This window comes from Chiloscyllium punctatum, chromosome 37 (assembly GCF_047496795.1).
Source record: "Chiloscyllium punctatum isolate Juve2018m chromosome 37, sChiPun1.3, whole genome shotgun sequence".
In the NCBI taxonomy this organism is placed as follows: Eukaryota; Metazoa; Chordata; class Chondrichthyes; order Orectolobiformes; family Hemiscylliidae; genus Chiloscyllium; species Chiloscyllium punctatum.
The window spans coordinates 41657902-41676901 of NC_092775.1; the positions used below are offsets into that span (position 1 = coordinate 41657902).

The 19000-nt window shown below is 37.8% G+C and overlaps 1 protein-coding gene across 1 annotated transcript in view; it reads left to right on the top strand.

Moving 5' to 3' along the window:
* Positions 1-2864: 2864 nt before the first annotated feature.
* samd10b (sterile alpha motif domain containing 10b) overlaps positions 2865-19000 on the top strand; it is a 119342-nt gene continuing 103206 nt past the window's right edge. The window contains exons 1-2 of the mRNA XM_072556657.1: positions 2865-3209; positions 14997-15175. Of these exons, the coding sequence (XP_072412758.1) occupies positions 3197-3209; positions 14997-15175 (192 nt within the window). The 5' untranslated portion in view covers positions 2865-3196. The remainder of the gene's footprint in view (positions 3210-14996; positions 15176-19000) is intronic.

Genomic DNA, 19000 nt, shown 5'->3' on the forward strand with positions numbered 1-19000 from the left:
CTTTTAGCTCTGAGAGTACTTTACACCTGGTCTTGTTTCTAGGGGAAAGTGTCTGTGCCCAGTTCAAACCTTTCTTTTCTTGGTAAAGGTATAACCTGTGTCCATATATCCACTTCATTTTTCCATTGGTTATAAGGTTCAACTTCACAAAACATTGGTTAGAAGTCATATCCCAACTTTGCAATTGCTTTCAACTATTTTTCTCCAAAATAACTCAAATTTCAATCTTCTACCTGAAAAAGAACTTAGTTTCCAATCTTTGCTTTTCGTCACCCAACCTCCACTATTTACCACTACTAGTAAGTTTTGAGCCAGTTGGAAAGATTTTTTTTTTATTTTGTGGATAAAGTTCCTTGACATCCTCAGCTGTACACTTCTCATTCCAGATCCCATGTTACAGGTGATATCTGTATATATATCTGACCAATTAATAGCTACCATGTGTTTCTTCTTCACCTTAAATAAAGACATTAACCATCTCAGCATTGTGATTAACCAAACATTAATAGACTGACAGCTGATGTTGCTCAGCATATATGGAATGATAAGTAAAGCCAATTTGATGTGCATTAAGATGCAGACAACATACGATTTCAGGCTTTGGAAGGTAGATTGTGGGAGATCAATTTGGATTGCATTTGAATATTTAAATCTGGAGATAGCTAAGGCATGAATTAGGGTTTCAGCTGAAGATGAGCTGAGTTAGGGGTGAGGTTGAGCAATGTTAAAGAGGTGGGAAGAGGCAGTTTTCATAGTGGCACAAACATATATTTGGAAGCTCATCTTGGAGTCAAGATGTGAACAGATTAATTTAGTCTTAGACTAAGGGAAGGGATAGACTCAATAGGTAGGGAACAGAATTTAGAGTGGAGACCAAAATAAACACTTCAGTCTTCATAATATTTTGCTTGAGGAAGTTTTTGTTCATTCAGAACTGGATGTCAGATAAACAGTCTGTTGGTGTAGCAGCGGTAGCAAAGTCAAAGGTGGTAGTGGTGATGTAAAAGTGTGTTGTGAAAAACCAATGTTGCTGTTTCAGATGGTGTCATCGAGTGGCAATAAGTACATGAGGAATAGAAAGGAGACCAGGATTGATCTTTGGTAGACACAAAGCAATGGTGTACAGCAAAAAGCAAAAAGTAAAGCAGTTGTAAGTTGCAATCTGACTATGACTAAATAGATAAGAATGGAACCAAGTGGGAACTGTTCGAATTAACTAGATGTCAGTGGAAGCACTTGGTGAAGGATGGTATAGTCAATTGTATTAGAAGCTACAGACACGTTAAGTGGAATGAAGAGAAAATGTTTGCAATCACATAAGATGCCACAAATAAATAAAGTAAATGAAATAAGGTAGTAAAAGCTGAACCAAATTGAAACAGTTGATTCAAAAGATAAATTTGTAAAGTTTTCTCAAGTTCAGAGACAAAGAACAGCCAAAAGGGAAGGATTCCCACAAATTGGAGTTGAGAAAGTTGAAATTTATAAGTGATAGGAGGTTTTCACAAGCCAAAATTGAGATAATCAAATGATAATGAAGGAAGTACAGTAATAAATTAAAATAGGATGAAGTCAAGGACAGACTTGCAGAGAAGGAGAAAGATTTTAAGGGAAATATTTGGCATGTGGATAATGAGAATGGGGTGATAGACAAACAGGAAGAAACATTCTGTTAATGTAGAACAGGGTAGTGAATGATATTCTGAGGACAGCTTAACAAGGTGGTGGGAGAGGCAATAAGAATCTAACCCTAGGAAGCTATGCAGGATGAAAGTCAGATTGAAGAGTTAGAAGAAAGAGTTATAGGTCTATGTGAATGAAGTTAGATGTAGCAATATATTGGAGAACTTTAGAGTCAGAAATGACATTAAAGATGATATAATTGTTAGAGAAAATAATGGTTAATATTTGACTTTATGAGAGGAAAAATGTTGATCATGATTTTGTAAACAAAAAGGTGGCAGCAGATTAAAAGGGAGCCATGGTACATTGTTTGTAAGCATGAGGTCTAGGAGGAAGAAAATGGTAGTTTTAAATGTAAGGGCATGGGGTGGATGGAATATGTTTTTAAATTGTAACAAAAGAGAATGGTTATAAGGATATCAGAATTGAAGATAGCAAAACATCATCTTGAATAAGCTGGTGAAACTGCAATAGCTTTCAAGTTCATGATGGTCATTTTGATATCTTTTCAACTTTGTTCAACTGGACGGGCACATTTTCAAAACAAATGTTAGGCTGGACATTGTGTATGTAACCTTATGATTAATGTTGACCTTTCTTTCACGTTAATTGTTGTTTATACACACGTTATTTCAGCAAGGAACACGTAAACTTTGATTTCAAAAGGGAATGTGGATTCAGAGAGACCACACAATTATTGATTAAAATAACATGCAACTATAAATGTCGGAATATCAAGGGGTGGTTTTATCAAAAATGAAAACAGAAATTGCTGAAAAAGCTCCACTGGTTTTCAGCATCTGTAGAGAGAAATCAGAGTTCACGTTTCGGGTCCAGTGACCCTTCCTCCAAACAAGCAGTTTTATTCTGTACGTTTCCGATGGTATTTTCTCTGTTGGGTTTACTGGATACCTCTTTAATTCCAATTTTATAGAACCTAACTAAATAAAAACAGATTTTTTTTCCCCTTGCTATTCTCAGTGTTGGAGTTATCTACTATTTCAAGTGAGTATGTTTTTTAAAAAAACTTTCAGCATTCCTGTTGGTGCTCTGAGAGTTTGTACAATTCCTCCTGTACAATCAATATTTTTGCTGACAGACTGTCCCTTTGTTCTGTGCCGCCCTCCCCCGGGTGCTGCGAGATAGGGGAGGGCAATATACCAGAACCCATTCTTCCAGAGATACAGGTTGTGACCTGGGCTGTAAGGATAGCGGTCTCCTATTGCATGACGTTAATTTACTGTTTCTTGAGAAGATTCTGTCTAACAAAAGAAGGCTTTCCCACCGAAGTCTACGTGACGTTGGGTATGGTGTGTTTCTTTTGGTGGATTGCCCCAAATTCAGGTCTTTGAAAGGAGGCTCCGGGCGTATTTCCGGTGGCCTGGAGGCAATGGGAGAGAGTAGATGAGCTGAAACATCCTGTTACTGTCCAGTCGCATCCACTGATCCTGCAGCCAGTGCACCGAGCGCTCGAACGGGATGGTAATGTTATAGACTGCCAGCTCTCAGCGCAATGGCTGTGGACGGTAAGTCAGGCACAAAGAAAGGACGCAGGGCTCTTTCAAGGAATAATGCAGTTTGTATTTTCCTTTGCCAAAGAAATCGTGGCAACTGTGTGAGGATGATAATCGCTGTCATCTCACAGCTACAATGCATCTCAACCCTTATCGTCTCATTGTTCTGCAGGTTGGATGTTGATCTTATTTTTGTTGGTGCACGATTTGTATACTCGCATTATTTGGAGACTAAAGTGTACTGCTGTTTCCAGCTCTTGCCGGACTTGATTCATCAGGTTCCCCCATTAGTTTTAATGTCAGTAAATTCTGTGGATAAATCCTGTAATAATAAGTGATTGTCCGGACAGGGTGCCATAAATATTCTTGTACTCTGCTCATGTCTTTTATTGTTTTCCGGACCTGTAAATCTTTTTATCCTGGGTCCCTTATTTTTTTAAAATCACGTTTATCTGTGGATAGTGAGACTGTTGTGATTTACTGGAACACATATACATAAGTACAGTGGTTAACATCAAAAGGTGGTTAATTGTAGTCTCAATTGCCCCTGTTTAAGGACCGACGTGGTCTTGTTCAGTCAGTACGATCTGTCACATTTGTTAATTTATTTAGCATAGTTCCATTCGTTAATTTGTTTATGACTTGTAATGTTTAATCTTGACTGAGTCGCGACTGCATGTAGCAAAAGCTAACCGGATGAACTCCGATTGCTATTATTACAGCCGTTTGTCCCCCCAAAAAACTCGCGGTGCCTCCCTTTTCCGCGATCAAAAATAGAGAAATCTAAGGAGAATGTGAAACCAACAAGATTTCAAACTAATTGTGAACCTAAGGAAATGTACTTGTTTGGCACCTGGTTTCACGCAATCCATTTCCAGAATGAAAAATGATGTGCGATAGCCAGAATCTTGGCTGGTCTATTCAAATGCTTCAGGGAGCTGAAATAATTGCAATATTGAAGTTGTACATATTTCTAGCCGAACTTGTCGGTTTTCGAATTATTGGGAGCTTGCAAGCCTGAATATTGCTGTGTAAAACGGTTGTAAATTTTTTTTTAAAAATTGCATTGATGTCCATGAATCTTTGCTGCTCAGTATTAAGAATCAGCAAATCAATTATTTTAGTTGCCCTTAAAATTTAGAGCTTTGAATGTATTCAACACCTTAAATGATGTTTAGTTAAATCATTTTCATTATTCATCACACTGAGTAATCTAAAATTTACAAATATGAATGTAATCCACTTTGCATACATTTATTTACAATGACCAATTTTCCCTTATATTGCACCATTTTCTTCAGATTATGTTTTTGATAACTTTTACGTAAAGCCAGCACTCTATAACTGTTGTATATAACAATACAGGCCAAATGAAAAGGTTCTGTTATTACTTCTTCATGGGATTACTGTTCATGCTTGTAAGCTTATTTTAGAATAATGGAGAGAATACCTGGTTCACTGACATGATCCTTATAACATCTCCCAGCAAGTAAACTGATTATTCCAGAGGGATAACTAGTCTACAATGTATCAGCTCATTTATCATTTCAATCTATCCCAAGACGTCAATGGTGACTTTGTAATATATTCGGATGAGTGAGTGGATCAATAATGAATTCCACATGAAGGATAGATAATAGTTAATGAGGTACCCAGGCTACGTTATTAATCATAATATTGATATGTTATTCAAAAAGATTCAATTTTTAAAGTTATTATGTTTAAAGAAAATGAAAGAGTGAAGTAGAATTGAAATCAATCCCAGGACTATACTTTCTATAATCTGTCAATGTTGTTTATGAATGGATGCTCCCTGTCAGTTGAAAACATACAGTAGTCATTAAACTTAACTTTCTAAATTGTAACATTGAAAATGTTTGCACTTTAAATTTTAAGAAAATAATGTTTGCATATAGTGTATAGTTAGATTTGAAGTAAAATCCTTCACAATCTGAGTACATTGCCATCTTGTAACATCTAACAAAGTCATTTGTCATCAGTATTCATGAACAGAGGCTGTAAATTAGACTGAAGTAAAAGACAGGAATTGCAAAAGAAATGTGAACTCTTGCTGCATGGATTTCTTGAAGTAGAAGTTGTGATTTGACTCTAAAGGTGCAGGATGGATTCTAATTGTTAGTTGCTGAGTACAGATTGGTTGCAAAGCTGGAACAAATGTCAATGTAGTGAATTTTTTTCAGCACTGCGAATACTGATACACAACAAAATGTAAATGTAACCAATGAAGACTAAAAGATGTGCATGGTGGTCCAATCCAGTTGCATGGTTGTCCTTACCCTAAATTCTAGTGATCGGTAGCTATGGGTGATAATATGACAGGTGTCATTCAGCAGTGCATGTCAAGTAAAGCATTTTGAAAAATGAAACTACAATTTTGATTGAAGTCATACTAAAAAGTCATGAGATATTTGTTTGCATTATTTTAAAAGATAAATTAAAACAAAGGAAGAATGATGGTAAATTTGTCAGTTTTTCTAGATACAGGTAAATCCAAAATCTGAAAAGATACTTGACACATATTTTAATAAAAGAGGATGTTAATGACATTCTTAAAGCCTTCATTTCTGTTGCCATTTCAGTACGTTGAAAGATTAACAAAAAGTTAGTACTTCAGTTGTTATTCCTTCAGAGCAAGTCTAAGCTAAATGGTGCCAACAAACTATTTGCTGCTTTGTAAATTTAATTTCCTTAAATTTCTTAAATAAATAGCACATATGTGCTGTTAGTGGACAAATAGTTGATCTATATCCTGAAAGCTATTTAAAAAACATTGTAGAACAGAAGAAGAAATCTTCCTATTGTTTCTATTAAAATGTGATATGAATATCAATGTTTGACTTAATACCGCAGTTCTAATATTTGAGTACCAGAACTCAGTGTCATATTCATAGATCAGAAATATATATTCATCCACAAACTAAACTGCATACTTTCCTCAGGAATCAGGGATGTAATCCAGTGCCAGTGACCAACAAAACTTTGCCCAGGTAAAAGAAAATTAAACAATGTGGTAATACCCCCAAAAAATTAATCTGTAAAGTGACTGAAGGAAATGGAATTGGAGAAGATAGATGAATTTTCTCAGCTTGATTGAACATAATCACCATAAACTGGAAATGCACTTAGTATGTTTGAGAATGTGAACTGGCTAGTCTTTTAAATTTGCCTCCTGATAGCCTTCTCATTCACAATTAAGTGAAGTTACAGAGTCATAGAGTCATACAGCAAAGAAACAGACTCTTTGGCCCAACTAGTCCATGTCAATCATGTTCCTAAACTAAACTCGTCCCACTTGCCTGTGTTTGGACCATATCCCTCCAAATCTTTCCTATTCCTTTACTTATCCAAATGTCTTTTAAACATTGTAACTCTACCTGTATGCATCACTTCCTTTGGCAGTTCATTCCATGTGCTGACCATTCTCTGTGTAAAATGTTGCCGCTCATAAATTGTTTAAAATAAAATCTGAAAAGTATTTTCATACATGCTAAATTCCAGGGAGAGTACGATCTGAGTTCACTCACAATGTCATTTAAACTGCAGTTACTGGTCTCACAATCAGGCCGTATGCTATTTATACCGTTGAACTGCTTGTTCAATTGTCCTGTCCGGCAGTATGCAACAGGTCCTCTTCTAGCAACGAAGTATTAATGATGAAATAATACAAATAAGCCAGACTTTCTTTCTAACATCAACAGTGGTCCAACAGTTCCTTCATGTCAATTGCAAGTCAACTTTAACATTGCTCTGGAGTTACATTCTATGCATTGTCCAGTTCAATCCTGTGAACTTTTTATTTCCTTATTTCCCACTTTTCCCAGCAATTCTCACGCTATTTCTCCTTATAATCAGGATAGATCTTGACTTTAGATTAATGTTACAAGTTCAATTTCTGTGTGAAGAAGACACTTTTTTTACTATGTTAAAGCCATCAGTTTTAACAATACCTTAAATACAGTCATACTAGTTGCCCTTCAGTAAATGTAAGGACTTGCATATTGAAAAATTATCTTAATTGCAGATTTTGGATTGCTTGTTTAGTTTCAATTTAGTCAAGGACTGTACAACAAAAAAATGTAATATCTCTCAAAAAGATTGGTGTAACAATGGGGTTGCATCATTATATGTCTGTACACACAGGAATGTAGTTTCCATGGTAGCAATGTACTTTAAAAGACATTACAAAATGATAATAATGAAAAATCAGTAATAATAATAAGGAACAAGATGTTCATAAGTAATTGCTCCAAATGTGAAAAAATGCTAATGGCAAAGTTTAATGACTTACATTTTTACTGTTAAATACCTATACCATATTAACACTTTAATTTGCTCCTTAAGCTGTTAATGGAGTTAACTTTTCCAGGTGTCAATGAGGTTCAATTTAATACCATCTCCCAGAGCAGACTAAGAATTGTTGAGGCACCATATAATAGGGTGTGGAGCCAGTTGCTTTCTCTTCTCTCCCTAATGAGACCAGGGATGGGAAGGGCCAAGAATGGTCTCGTGCCTGGAGGTTTCCTGAGACCTTTAGTATTCCACTGATGAGCCTCAATTACAGCAGGTATTCAACAAGTGGTCGAACGATGAAGACGGCTATGCTGTCTAGTAAGCTGCCAGGTATTCCCTGGGAGTCATGCCTGTAGCACAGTCAGGAGGTGTCGACAACTTGCGTTGTGAACTGAGTAGTAAAGGCCATCAACAGTGCACATGAGAAAAAGTGTTGATTGACTGGCAAATAGATCCTGATTGGTGACAGTGTTGCCATTGGCAAATGACAAGCAAACTATTGATGTAGCAGCAGAAGTAGACCATCCAGCCCATTGTGTCTGCTCTGCCATTCACTGAGATCATGGCTCAACTCCACTTTCCTCACTTTTCTCCATAACCCTTGGTTTCCTAACTGATTAAAAATCTGTCCAATCCAGTCTTGAATATATTTAATGACTCAGCTGCGATAGCCATCCACCATAAAGAACTCCACAAATCCACTCCCTTCTGACAGAAGAAATTTGTCTTCATCTCTGTCTTAATATATTATTCCCTCCAATTCCAGACTCTCCATCAAAGGGAAAACAACCTTTCAGTACCTACCCTATTAAGAATCTTGTATGTTTCAACAATATTGCTTCTCATTCTTCTAAATTCCAATGAGTGCAGACTCAATTCACTCAGCCTCTTCCCATAAGATAGTCCCTCCATACATGTTAGCCTAGTGAGGCTTTTCTGGATAGTTTCCCATACCAGTACATCTTTCCTTAGGTAAATGGCCCAAAGCTGTTTACATTATTCCAGCTGTGATTTAATTAGTGCCTTACATAGTATTAGCAAAATCTCCCTAAGTTTTATATTCCATTTCCTTTCAAATAAAAGCTAGTATTCCATTTGATTACTCTATTACCCACTGAACTTGCATGCTAGCTTGTTATGATTCATGAAAAAGGTCTCACAAATTTTTCTGTAATGAAGCTTTCTGCAGACTTTCTCCAGTCGAACATTATTCAGCACCTCCATTCTTCCTCCCAAGTGCCAAGTTTTTGCCCATACAGTTAACCTGTCTATATCTGTCAGCAGACTCTTTGTGTCATCATTTGCCTTCACACCAATTTTTGTGTCATCTGCAAATTTGGCTATAGTACATTCACATTCTTTATCCAAGTTGGTAATATATATTGTAAATAATTGTGGGCCACCAATGCTCCCCTTATCCCAAATTTCCATGTTCTATTCATTAGCAATTCCTCTATCCATTTTAATAGACTAATTGCAACACCATGGCCTCTCTCCTTACTTGGTAACCTAATGTTTTATACCTTATCAAACACCTTGTGAAAATTCAATTGTATTATATCCACTGCTTTTCCTTTATCTATCCTGCTTTTTACTTCTTCAAAGAAGTTTGCACAGACATAATTTCCAGTTGATGAAGCCATGCTGACTCTACTTAACCATATTATATATTTCTAAATGCTCTACTATTGCATTTAAATTACATTGTCTGAATAATAGATGTTGAACTAACTGCCCAGTGTTGCTTGTATTTTTTTCTACCTGCTTAACTCTTTGGAATACAATAGCAGAATAGTAATTTATTGTCACTTGTATTTTTACAAAAAGATACTGAAAAGTGTTTAAGTCACCATATTCCTGAACCTAAAATCTTAACAGAAATCATTCATAAAAATAATTAAAATGTAATCCATCTTTGTTCAATTATCGGCTCATGGGTTCCCAAGATCAAATAAAGACAGAAATCACATTCTCTATTGGTGCATAAGCCGACACCAAAGCCGGCTCGGGCCGTTAGAATCCTGCGCTAGAAGGTACCACAGAAGCCACCTCAAGGATTTGCAATGGCCATGAGGAATGGACTACATGGCCTTCACTGCTGCAGCAGCCTCCCAAAAATACATTTTAATTGCATTGGCAGTTTTCAAATCATGTGAGAGTTTTCCAGAACCTGGAGGTTCCTGCAAGTTTATTATCAGTGCATCCATTATCTTTGTAGCTACTTCTTTTAATATTCTGGGGTGCTTCCAGGGAACTTATGCATTAGGTCCAAGAAGCTTATCAAACATTGGCCCCATTAATTTCACTAACACTTTCTTTAATGTTACTTATTGTTTTATTTTCTCTCCTCATTTTTCCCCTTGAATACTTCATAATTTGGAATGCCTTGTGAAGACTTATGAGAAAGTGATGACTGCAGATGCTGGAGATCAGAGTCGAGAGTGTGATGCTGTAAAAGCACAGCAGGTCAGGCAGCAGAAGAATCGACGTTTTGGGCAAAAGTCCTGAAGTCTTATGCAGATTATTAATGCAATTCATCTGCTATTTCCTGATTCCACATTATTATTGCCCTAGCCTTTTTCTCCCAGCAGCCTATGTTCAATCTAGCTTTTGTCTTTATGCATTTAGAGAATGCTGTCTCTAAATGCAAGTTTACCATCAAAGTTTATTCTCTCCCTTTTTTGTCATCTTTTGTTGGTTTTTAAAACTTTCCCAATCCTCTGCCTTACAAATAATCTTTGCCACATAATAATTATCTTACTTCAATTTGATGCAATCCTTAACTTACTTGATAACCATAATTGGCTTACCCCCTTTTTAGAATCCTTCTTCCTCACTGGAACATGTCTTTGCTGTGAGCCATGAACTATTTTCTTAAATGTTTGTGATTGTTTTTCAATAGTATTTACCGTTAAACTCCTTTCCCAGTCTACCCCAGCCAGTCCTGCCCTCATTTCTTTGGGATTACCCTTATTTAAGCTTAACATCCTTGTTTTCAACTCTGCTTGCCCATTCTTTTGTCTAATTCATATCAAACAAAACCTGAACACATTCATCCTGCTCGCAGAGGAGAAATCCCTGCTTATGAATATATGTAGCTTCTAGCAAATATGAATAGTGTAAGCCATATCGTACGCTCCTGATAAATTTTAAATCAGCTGTAATTTATTTGTTCTTTAATTGGCCTCGGCTTGTTATCGACCTGTTTGAAGATGTCATCACATATCATTGGAGCAGGTGAGACTTGAACCTTGGGCCACCAGTCCACAAAAGGGACATTGGTCATTATCCTTGGCATACTCAGGATTGTTCAACGAATTCTCTCTCATCACAGCAAAGTACCTAACATTAGATGTAATGTCCTGTATTTTGGAAGCACTGGCTAATCAGCAATGTTCTCATGAATTGGGATTACTTCTTAACTGGTGCTCCTATCCTCTTACAATCCTGGTCACTGCTTGATTAATCCCTGAACACCAATCTCTTGATTGCCACCATTTATCTTTCTTTTATACTCACTTTTCTCCCTTCTACATTTCCTGATCACCCCTCTCTCATTTAATATCCTCATATTTTCAGGAATTACCTGAGAACCTCTTCAGATAACACAATGCTCAATCTCTAAAGCTACATCTTTGGTGCTATACATGAGATATCATTTAGAAGTTTGTAATTTTTCAATTAATAAAAATGAAGCATAAAACTTGATATTATGTGCATCTTGTCTCTCCATTCAGGTGTAATGATAATTTCCTCAGCCTGTGCCTCTTTATGAATGTTTTTGAAGGTGAACAATTATTTACCTCTGTGAACATTTGACAGCTTCACATAGTAATGTTTGTCACCTATTACAAGATTGTGAAAGTAATTTGCTACCATTTTTTAACAATTGCTACAGTACTATCAATTATGATTACAAGTATTAGGTTCCTGTAGCAACCTTTGTTTAAGGTAGCTATCAGGTAGTGTCGAAGCGTCATAGCGTTGTACAGCATGGAAACAGACCTTTCAGTCCAACTTGTCGATGCGAACCAGATATCCTAAATAAAGCTAATCCCATTTGCCAGCATATCTGGCACATCTGTGTAGAGAAAGTAGAGTTAACATTTCTGCTCCAGTGACCCTTCTTCAAAACTGATAGTAGCTTGGAAAAGGTTGGTATTTATGCAGAAGGTGGGGTGGGATAGGGGATAGGTAGGGGCGAGAGAGAGGAGTGAATGGTTAGTGGAAGACAAGGGCTGGTAGAATGAATATCTGCTAATAGGGTCTATTAGTAGCAGACAATGGGTGGTGTGTAGTAATAGGTGTGTAGTAATAGCCCATGTGACAACAAGGTCTGCTGTGTAGGGGTTGGGGTAAGGACATGGGTGAAGTTGCTCAAACTCTAAATTTCTCTTTTTGTTTGATTTGGATGGGAATATAGGAGACATGGTTAGTAAGTTGTTGGATGACAACAGAATTGGTGGTATAGTGGACAGTGAAGAAGATTATCTAAGAGTACAATGAAATCCTGATCCGCTGGGCCAATGGGCTGAGGAGTAGCAGATGGAGTTTAATTTAGATAAGTGTGAAAAGTCGCATTTTGGGAATACAAACCAGGCCAGGACTTACACAATTAATGGTAGCGTCCTGGGGAGTGTTGTCGAATAGAGACATGGGGTGCATGTACACTGTTGCTTGAAACTGGCGTCACAAGAAGACAGGGTAGTGAAGAAGACATTTGGTATACTTGCTTTCATTGGTCAGAGCATTGAGTATAGGAGTTGGGATGAATGTTGCTGTTGCACAAGACATTGGTGAGGCCATTTTTGGAATACTTGCACACAATTCTGGTCACCCTGCTGTAGGATGGATGTTATTAAACTGGAGATGGTGCAGAAAAGATTTAGACCTTAAGACATAGGAGCAGAAGTTAGGCCATTCAGTCCATCGAATCTGTTCCACCATTCAATCATGGCTACTAAGTTTCTCAACCCTGCTTTCTCCCTATAACCATTGATCCCCTTGACAATCAAGAGCTTATCTATCTCCATCTTAATATACTCAATGAACTGGCTTCTGTGGCAGTAAATTCCATAGATTTGCCACTCTCTGACTGAAGACATTTCTCCTTATCTCCATTCTATATGGTCTTCCCTTTACTCTAAGGCTGTGCCCTCGAGTCCTAGTCTCTCCTTCCAATGGAAACACCTTCCCAATATCTACTCTGTCCAGGCCATTCAGTATTCTGCAAGTTTCAATTAGATTCCCCCCTCATCCTTCTAAACTCCATCAAGTATAGATCCAGAGTCCTCAAACATTCCACATATGTTAAGCTTTTCATCCCTGGGACCATTCTCGTGAACCTCCTCTGAACACACATCCTTCCTGAGATGTGGGACACATAACTGTGCACAATACTCCAAATATGGCCTGCCCAGACCCTTACAGAGTCACAGAAGTACATTCCTGTTTTTATATTCATGTGCTCTCAAAATAAATGCCAACATTGATCTGACTTCCTAACTACTGACTCAACTCAAAGGTTTACCTTGAGAGAATCCTGGAATAGAACTCCAAAGTCTTTTTGCACTTCAGACTTTTGCATTTTCTTCCCATTTAGAAAATAGTCCATGCTTCTGTTATTCCCATCAAAGTGCATGACCTCACACTTTCCCATGTTGTATTCTATCTGCTATTTCTTAGCCCACACTCCTAACCTGTCCAAATCCTTCTGCAGCCTTCCCACCTCCTCAATACTACCTGTCCCTCTACCTATTTTTGTATCATCTGCAAGGATGTTACCAGGATTGTTTGAGAAGGGTCACTGCATTAGACATGTTAACTCTGTTTCCTCTTCACAGCTGCTGCCAGACCTGCTGAGTTTCGACAGCAATTTCTGTTTTTGTGCACTGAATACGATCCTAGTGGCAATATTAACACTGCTTTGTTTATGAAAATAATTATGAATTGCTATTCATAAAATGAATACTTTGGTGTTTTACATCATTTCCAAATATTAGTTTCTGCTCGAGATTTAAAATGTTATTTTTGAAATAATGCCAAAATCTTGCAGTTGACTCTTTGGTATTTTGTCTTCTTGATACTCTTACACTTCTGGCAGACTATAGTAGAGATTTATTGATTTGATAATTCTCTTCAGCATTCTCTTGGCATCAGCAATTGACGTGCACTGCAACTTGTAGTTTTGCATTATTATGAATTAGCAGTTGTGCAGTTCCAAAACATTAGCCAGATCACTGGAGTTGCTAAGTCTCCAGGATTTCATGGTGTGTCTAGGAATTGAAGATCAACCTCCAAGACACTACTGCATGCAACCTTGGAGAAAACTTACAGGGACATTTTAAAAAATGGCTTTTTCATCATTTCCTTCAATATTTCTCTTTACCAGACATATCAATATTAAAAATGGGCAGGCAGGCAAACATCATCCAATTGGTGAATGAGTCTTTTATTTTGATTGGCATAGGAAGGTAGTGTGTCACAAGGATAGACTAATGGCCAGATGAATGGGGTCAAGTCCTGTGATGAAACTTTCAGAAATACATTTAATCATATTTGGAAATCCCAGCCTTCTCAAGTTTAATATTTTTCTCGAATTTAATGTTGAATGTGCTTTTGGGTGCACAACCTTTTAGCTATGTAATGATGAAACTAATGGTAAACAATGTCAGATGATAGGACATATGGAATTTTACACTTCATTCTGATGCTAAATTGCATGTTGTCAAATATCAATTATACTTATGAGTCAGTAGAGTAAGAACTATTCTTGCAATTGATATTTTACGCATTTTTTTTCTTGATCAAGGTAACAAACCTTGATCACTAATAGCTTGATCCATCATTTACTGTTCATATTCAATACAGCCTCCTCGTATATTGAGCAAAGTGGGCAAGCTAATCTGAACTGTCAGTATTATTTCTTCTGGAAACATTTAGAAAAAAACCATAGCAATGTATAAATTTCACTTATGATTTCAACAATGAATGGTTTTCCTTGAGGTCATCAATTGTGTGCTAAAGAATTGAGTAATTTAGAATTTTACACAGACATGTTTTTCTTCATCTGCAATTTTCTTCTTCTCTCTCCTGAAGGGCCAGGAGTTGCTTGGATTCTGCCAATCCTCCAGTACTTCTCATGCATTTTCATTGATAATGAGTGTTGATCAGCTATTTGACCATGCAACATATTGCAGCTGTGCCTGATCTTGATTTCATTGAATGTTCACACAAATTCTTTTCAGGAGTCCCTGGGAATTATTTCTCATTTTCTAGCCTTGAACACCGAGGATAACTGGAATGGTTAAATGGCTGAAAGCTATATTAGATAGTGTTGTGGTTTCATTTCAGTGGTTGAGTTTGAAATGCTTTATTATTTAGTTAATGATTGCCATACAGTTAATCTTTCTGTGTAAATGAATGCAAAAAAAGTGACAAAGCATCTCCTCGTTATTTCATGCATTTCACTTTTTCCCCAATTTTCAGCGGCTTCTCATTTCAGCTTTTGCCGAAATGCTCTGGAACAAAGTCAGTCAACAGATGATCTAAACTGCAGGCTGCAAGATGATGCCGAGAATCTTCCTTGGAATGATGGGAGAGGGCAACGGACAGCTGGAGGCAGGAACATAAAACTGTTACAGCAGCCAGGAACGGAAAATATTCAGGTAGCTGGAAGGATTTGCATGCTCTTATTGTTTCATTTTTGTCAACTTTGTTGTCTAGAACTATACTTAATTTGCAGACTGATACTCTGCAGTCTACAGAGATACATCATGGATTTGTTAACTTATGTTTGATATACAAGGTAACAAAGAGTTTAGTAAAACACTGCATAATTTTATCTTGTAAGCGGAAGGACCTATCATTTGACAACATTGGAAGATCTTGTCTGATCTGTTAATATTATTGCTAACCAGGATTGAAGGAAATATAAGAAGAGATGTTAACTCTCTTCATCTGTTATAAGCAGGGCTGTAGTGACATAGAAGTGGTGTTCAGATCATTTATAGATCATTTACCATGGTGCTCTGGGCATTATAGCTTTGGGTAGGTTCTGTAGGTTCAGTCAGCAGCCTGTGTTAGTTTGAGGCTATCTTCAGTGTGCAAATGAATATATAATTGCATAAATAGAACTCCAATTTCAATATTAAGTTAGAAATAAGTGGCATGTTTATCATGTTTATTCTACCCATTTATGCGAGATGGTAAGTGACTTAACAAATGGAAAATCACTGAGGTTGCTCAAAAAGAGTTCTGTAATTCTTTTACTGTCATTTAAGCCTTCTTTTTTATAAATTAGCTTGTGGGATATGAGGCCAGCATTTATTGTCTATCTGCTATTGTCTTCAACAAAATAGCTGCAAGCTACCTGGTTAGCTCAATCAGCTGAATGGCTGGTTTGTGATGCAGAGTAACTCTAACAGTATGAACTCAATTCTAGTACCAGCTGAGGTTAACATGAAGGACTGTCCTTCTCAACCTCTCCTGTTGCCTGAGGTGCCAGTTACTTGCCTTTAATGAGAAAATAGGACTATTGTGATATTACTTTTTACACCAGTAGTGAAAGGAATGATCTTAAGATAGTGAGTGGGATATTGATCAAATAATTGCTTTGTCTTAGATGGTGTTGAACTTCTCAAATGTATTGGAGCTCCAATCATCCAAGCAATTCAGGAGTATCAGATTATAATGTTCACTCATACCTTATAGATGATTGACAGGCATTAGACATGTAGGCATAAAGTTATTTGCTGATAAATTCCTAATCTTTGGCCTGTTTTTCAAGTCACATTCTTTATGTGGATGGTCAACTTTAGTTTCTGGTCAATGCTGATATGTTGCTGGAGGTGTTCATTGATCAGCATTTATGTAGCATGACTGATACTTGTCACTTACAGTACAAGGCTAAATATCATCCTCAGCAATTTTTTTACCTTGTCAGAAAGATGTTAGTGTTGTAGCTTTCCTGGAATAGCTTGACAAAGTCATGAACAGTTTTGGAGTTAAGTCCTGGGATGCTGTCAGTATTCAAAGTTTTACTGCATTCAGTGGCTTGAACTTTTGCTGATTTCATGTGAAGTGCCTCAAATTTTCTGAAGATTGGCTTCTATTATGGTTACAGATCTTAGGAGGAGGCTGAAATGGATTATTTAATCAGCAAGTCTGCCTGAAGCTGGTTGCAAAATCTTCACCATTATACTTTGCATTCACTTTCTGAGCTTCCTCATGTTGCTGATGAGAAGACGTTTGAAGCCTCCTCCTCTAGTTAGTGATTAAATTATCCACCATCACTCACAATCATTATGGCTGAACTGCAGAGGTTTGTAACAATTCATTGCTTGTGGGTTTGCTTACCTTTGTCTATCGTGCTGCTTCTGCTGTTAAGCATGTGTGGAGTCTAGTGTTGCAGCTTCACCAGATGGACACCTCATTTTTAATTTTGAGACAGCAACTCATTGCATATTCTCTTTTTTGACCCGGGGTTGGTCTCCTGGTTTGATGGCCAAGAAATGAGGGATAGCAGGTCTAACAGGTTGCTGATTGTGGTTAAATACAATTCCACTCCGATGGTGGCCTATTGACCTTATAAATATCTAGTTTTCAGCTGAATCCTTTTCTGAGTTTATCCCACTTAGCGTGACGGTATTTCTACACCGCATAATGGAAAGTGCCTTGTGCTTTCAATTTGACAGGGCTCCATTGCGACAAGATCTATGTGGTGGTCTCTTGTAACCGTACTGTCATAGATTGATGCATCTGTGACAGTTAGGGTGATGATGAGGTTTCATGACCATTGTTGGTTCTCTCAGCACCTGACACACGCCCAGTCTGGTAGCTATGTCCCTCTGGACCCAGCCCGTTTAGTCAGTAGTGGTGTGACCAAATCACACTTAGTCATGGCAATTCTGTGGACTTCATACCTACTGCTCCTTTCAAGTGGTGTTCAATATTGTCTGATGGAGAGTGTTAAATGATGCTCTACAAGAGGTTTCCTTGGTCATATTCCACCTGATGCCATGAGACTTTGCGAACTCTTGGGGCCTTTGTCTCTTGAGTGTGATGTTGTACAATAGTAAATGTGGGACAGGATGTATCCAAGGTTGCTTATGGAGGTACCTGGGACATTTGCAGGAAAGTACAATTTGGTGAGTATGACTTTGTCAATTTGTTACTTAACTTGCTCAAAGGGCAGTTTTTCCAATTTTGACACAAATCCGAAAATGCTCATGAGGCAGATTTTGTTATGTTGAATGGGCCTGGGCCGTGTATGCCTTTGTTGTTTCTATTTCCTAGATTGATACCAGGTGGTCTGCCTGATTTTATACTTACTAACCTTTTGAGTGATATGATAAAACTGTAAGTTTTGCTAGGCACTTCAGGTACAGTTAAGAGTCATCCATCACACTGTGGATCTGAAATCACATGTAGGGCATTCCAAGGTTAGAATGACTAAAGATGTGCAGTTTTGATGGATTGACAATGCTAAATTGCCCTATAGTGTCCAAGGATGTGCAGGATAGATAGATTAGCTATGGGACATGTGCGGTAATGGGGATAGGGTGGAAGGGTCTCTGGTCTGGTGGAATACTCTTTGGAGGATCATTGCAGACCCTATAGGTCAAATGGACTCTTTCTGCACTGTAGGAATTCAATTATTTTATAATTCTATGACAAATTAACACTTTTGACACCAATTTATTTCCCATTTCTTACTTCTTTTGCATATTTCACATTACTCAGATATTCAAAGTTTGTGAGAAGATTCGTAGCTCAGGTGCTCGTTGTTGTGGTTCTGTTCGCCGAGCTGGGAATTTATGTTGCAGACGTTTCGTCCCCTGTCTAGGTGACATCCTCAGTGCTTGGGAGCCTCCTGTGAAGCGCTTCTGTGATCTTTCCTCCGGCATTTATAGTGATTTGAATCTGCCGCTTCCGGTTGTCAGTTCCAGCTGTCTGTTGCAGTGGCCGGTATATTGGGTCCAGATCGATGTGCTTATTGATTGAGTCTGTGGATGAGTGCCATGCCTCAAGGAATTCCCTGGCTGTTCTCTGTTTGGCTTGTCCTATAATAGTAGTGTTGACCCAGTCAAATTCATGTTGCTTGTCATCTGCATGTATGGCTACTAAGGATAGCTGGTCGTGTCGTTTCGTGGCTAGTTGGTAACTATCCTTAGTAGCCACACACGCAGATGACAAGCAACATGAATTCGACTGGGACAACACTACTATTATAGGACAAGCCAAACAGAGAACAGCCAGGGAATTCCTAGAGGCATGGCACTCATCCACACATTCAATCAATAAGCACATCGACCTGGACCCAATATACCGACCACTGCAGCTGACAGCTGGAACTGACAACCGGAAGCGGCAGATTCAAACCACTACAAATGCTAGAGGAAAGATCACAGAAGCACTTCACAGGAGGCTCCCAAGCACTGAGGATGTCACCTAGACAGGGGACGAAACATCTGCAACACAAATTGCCAGCT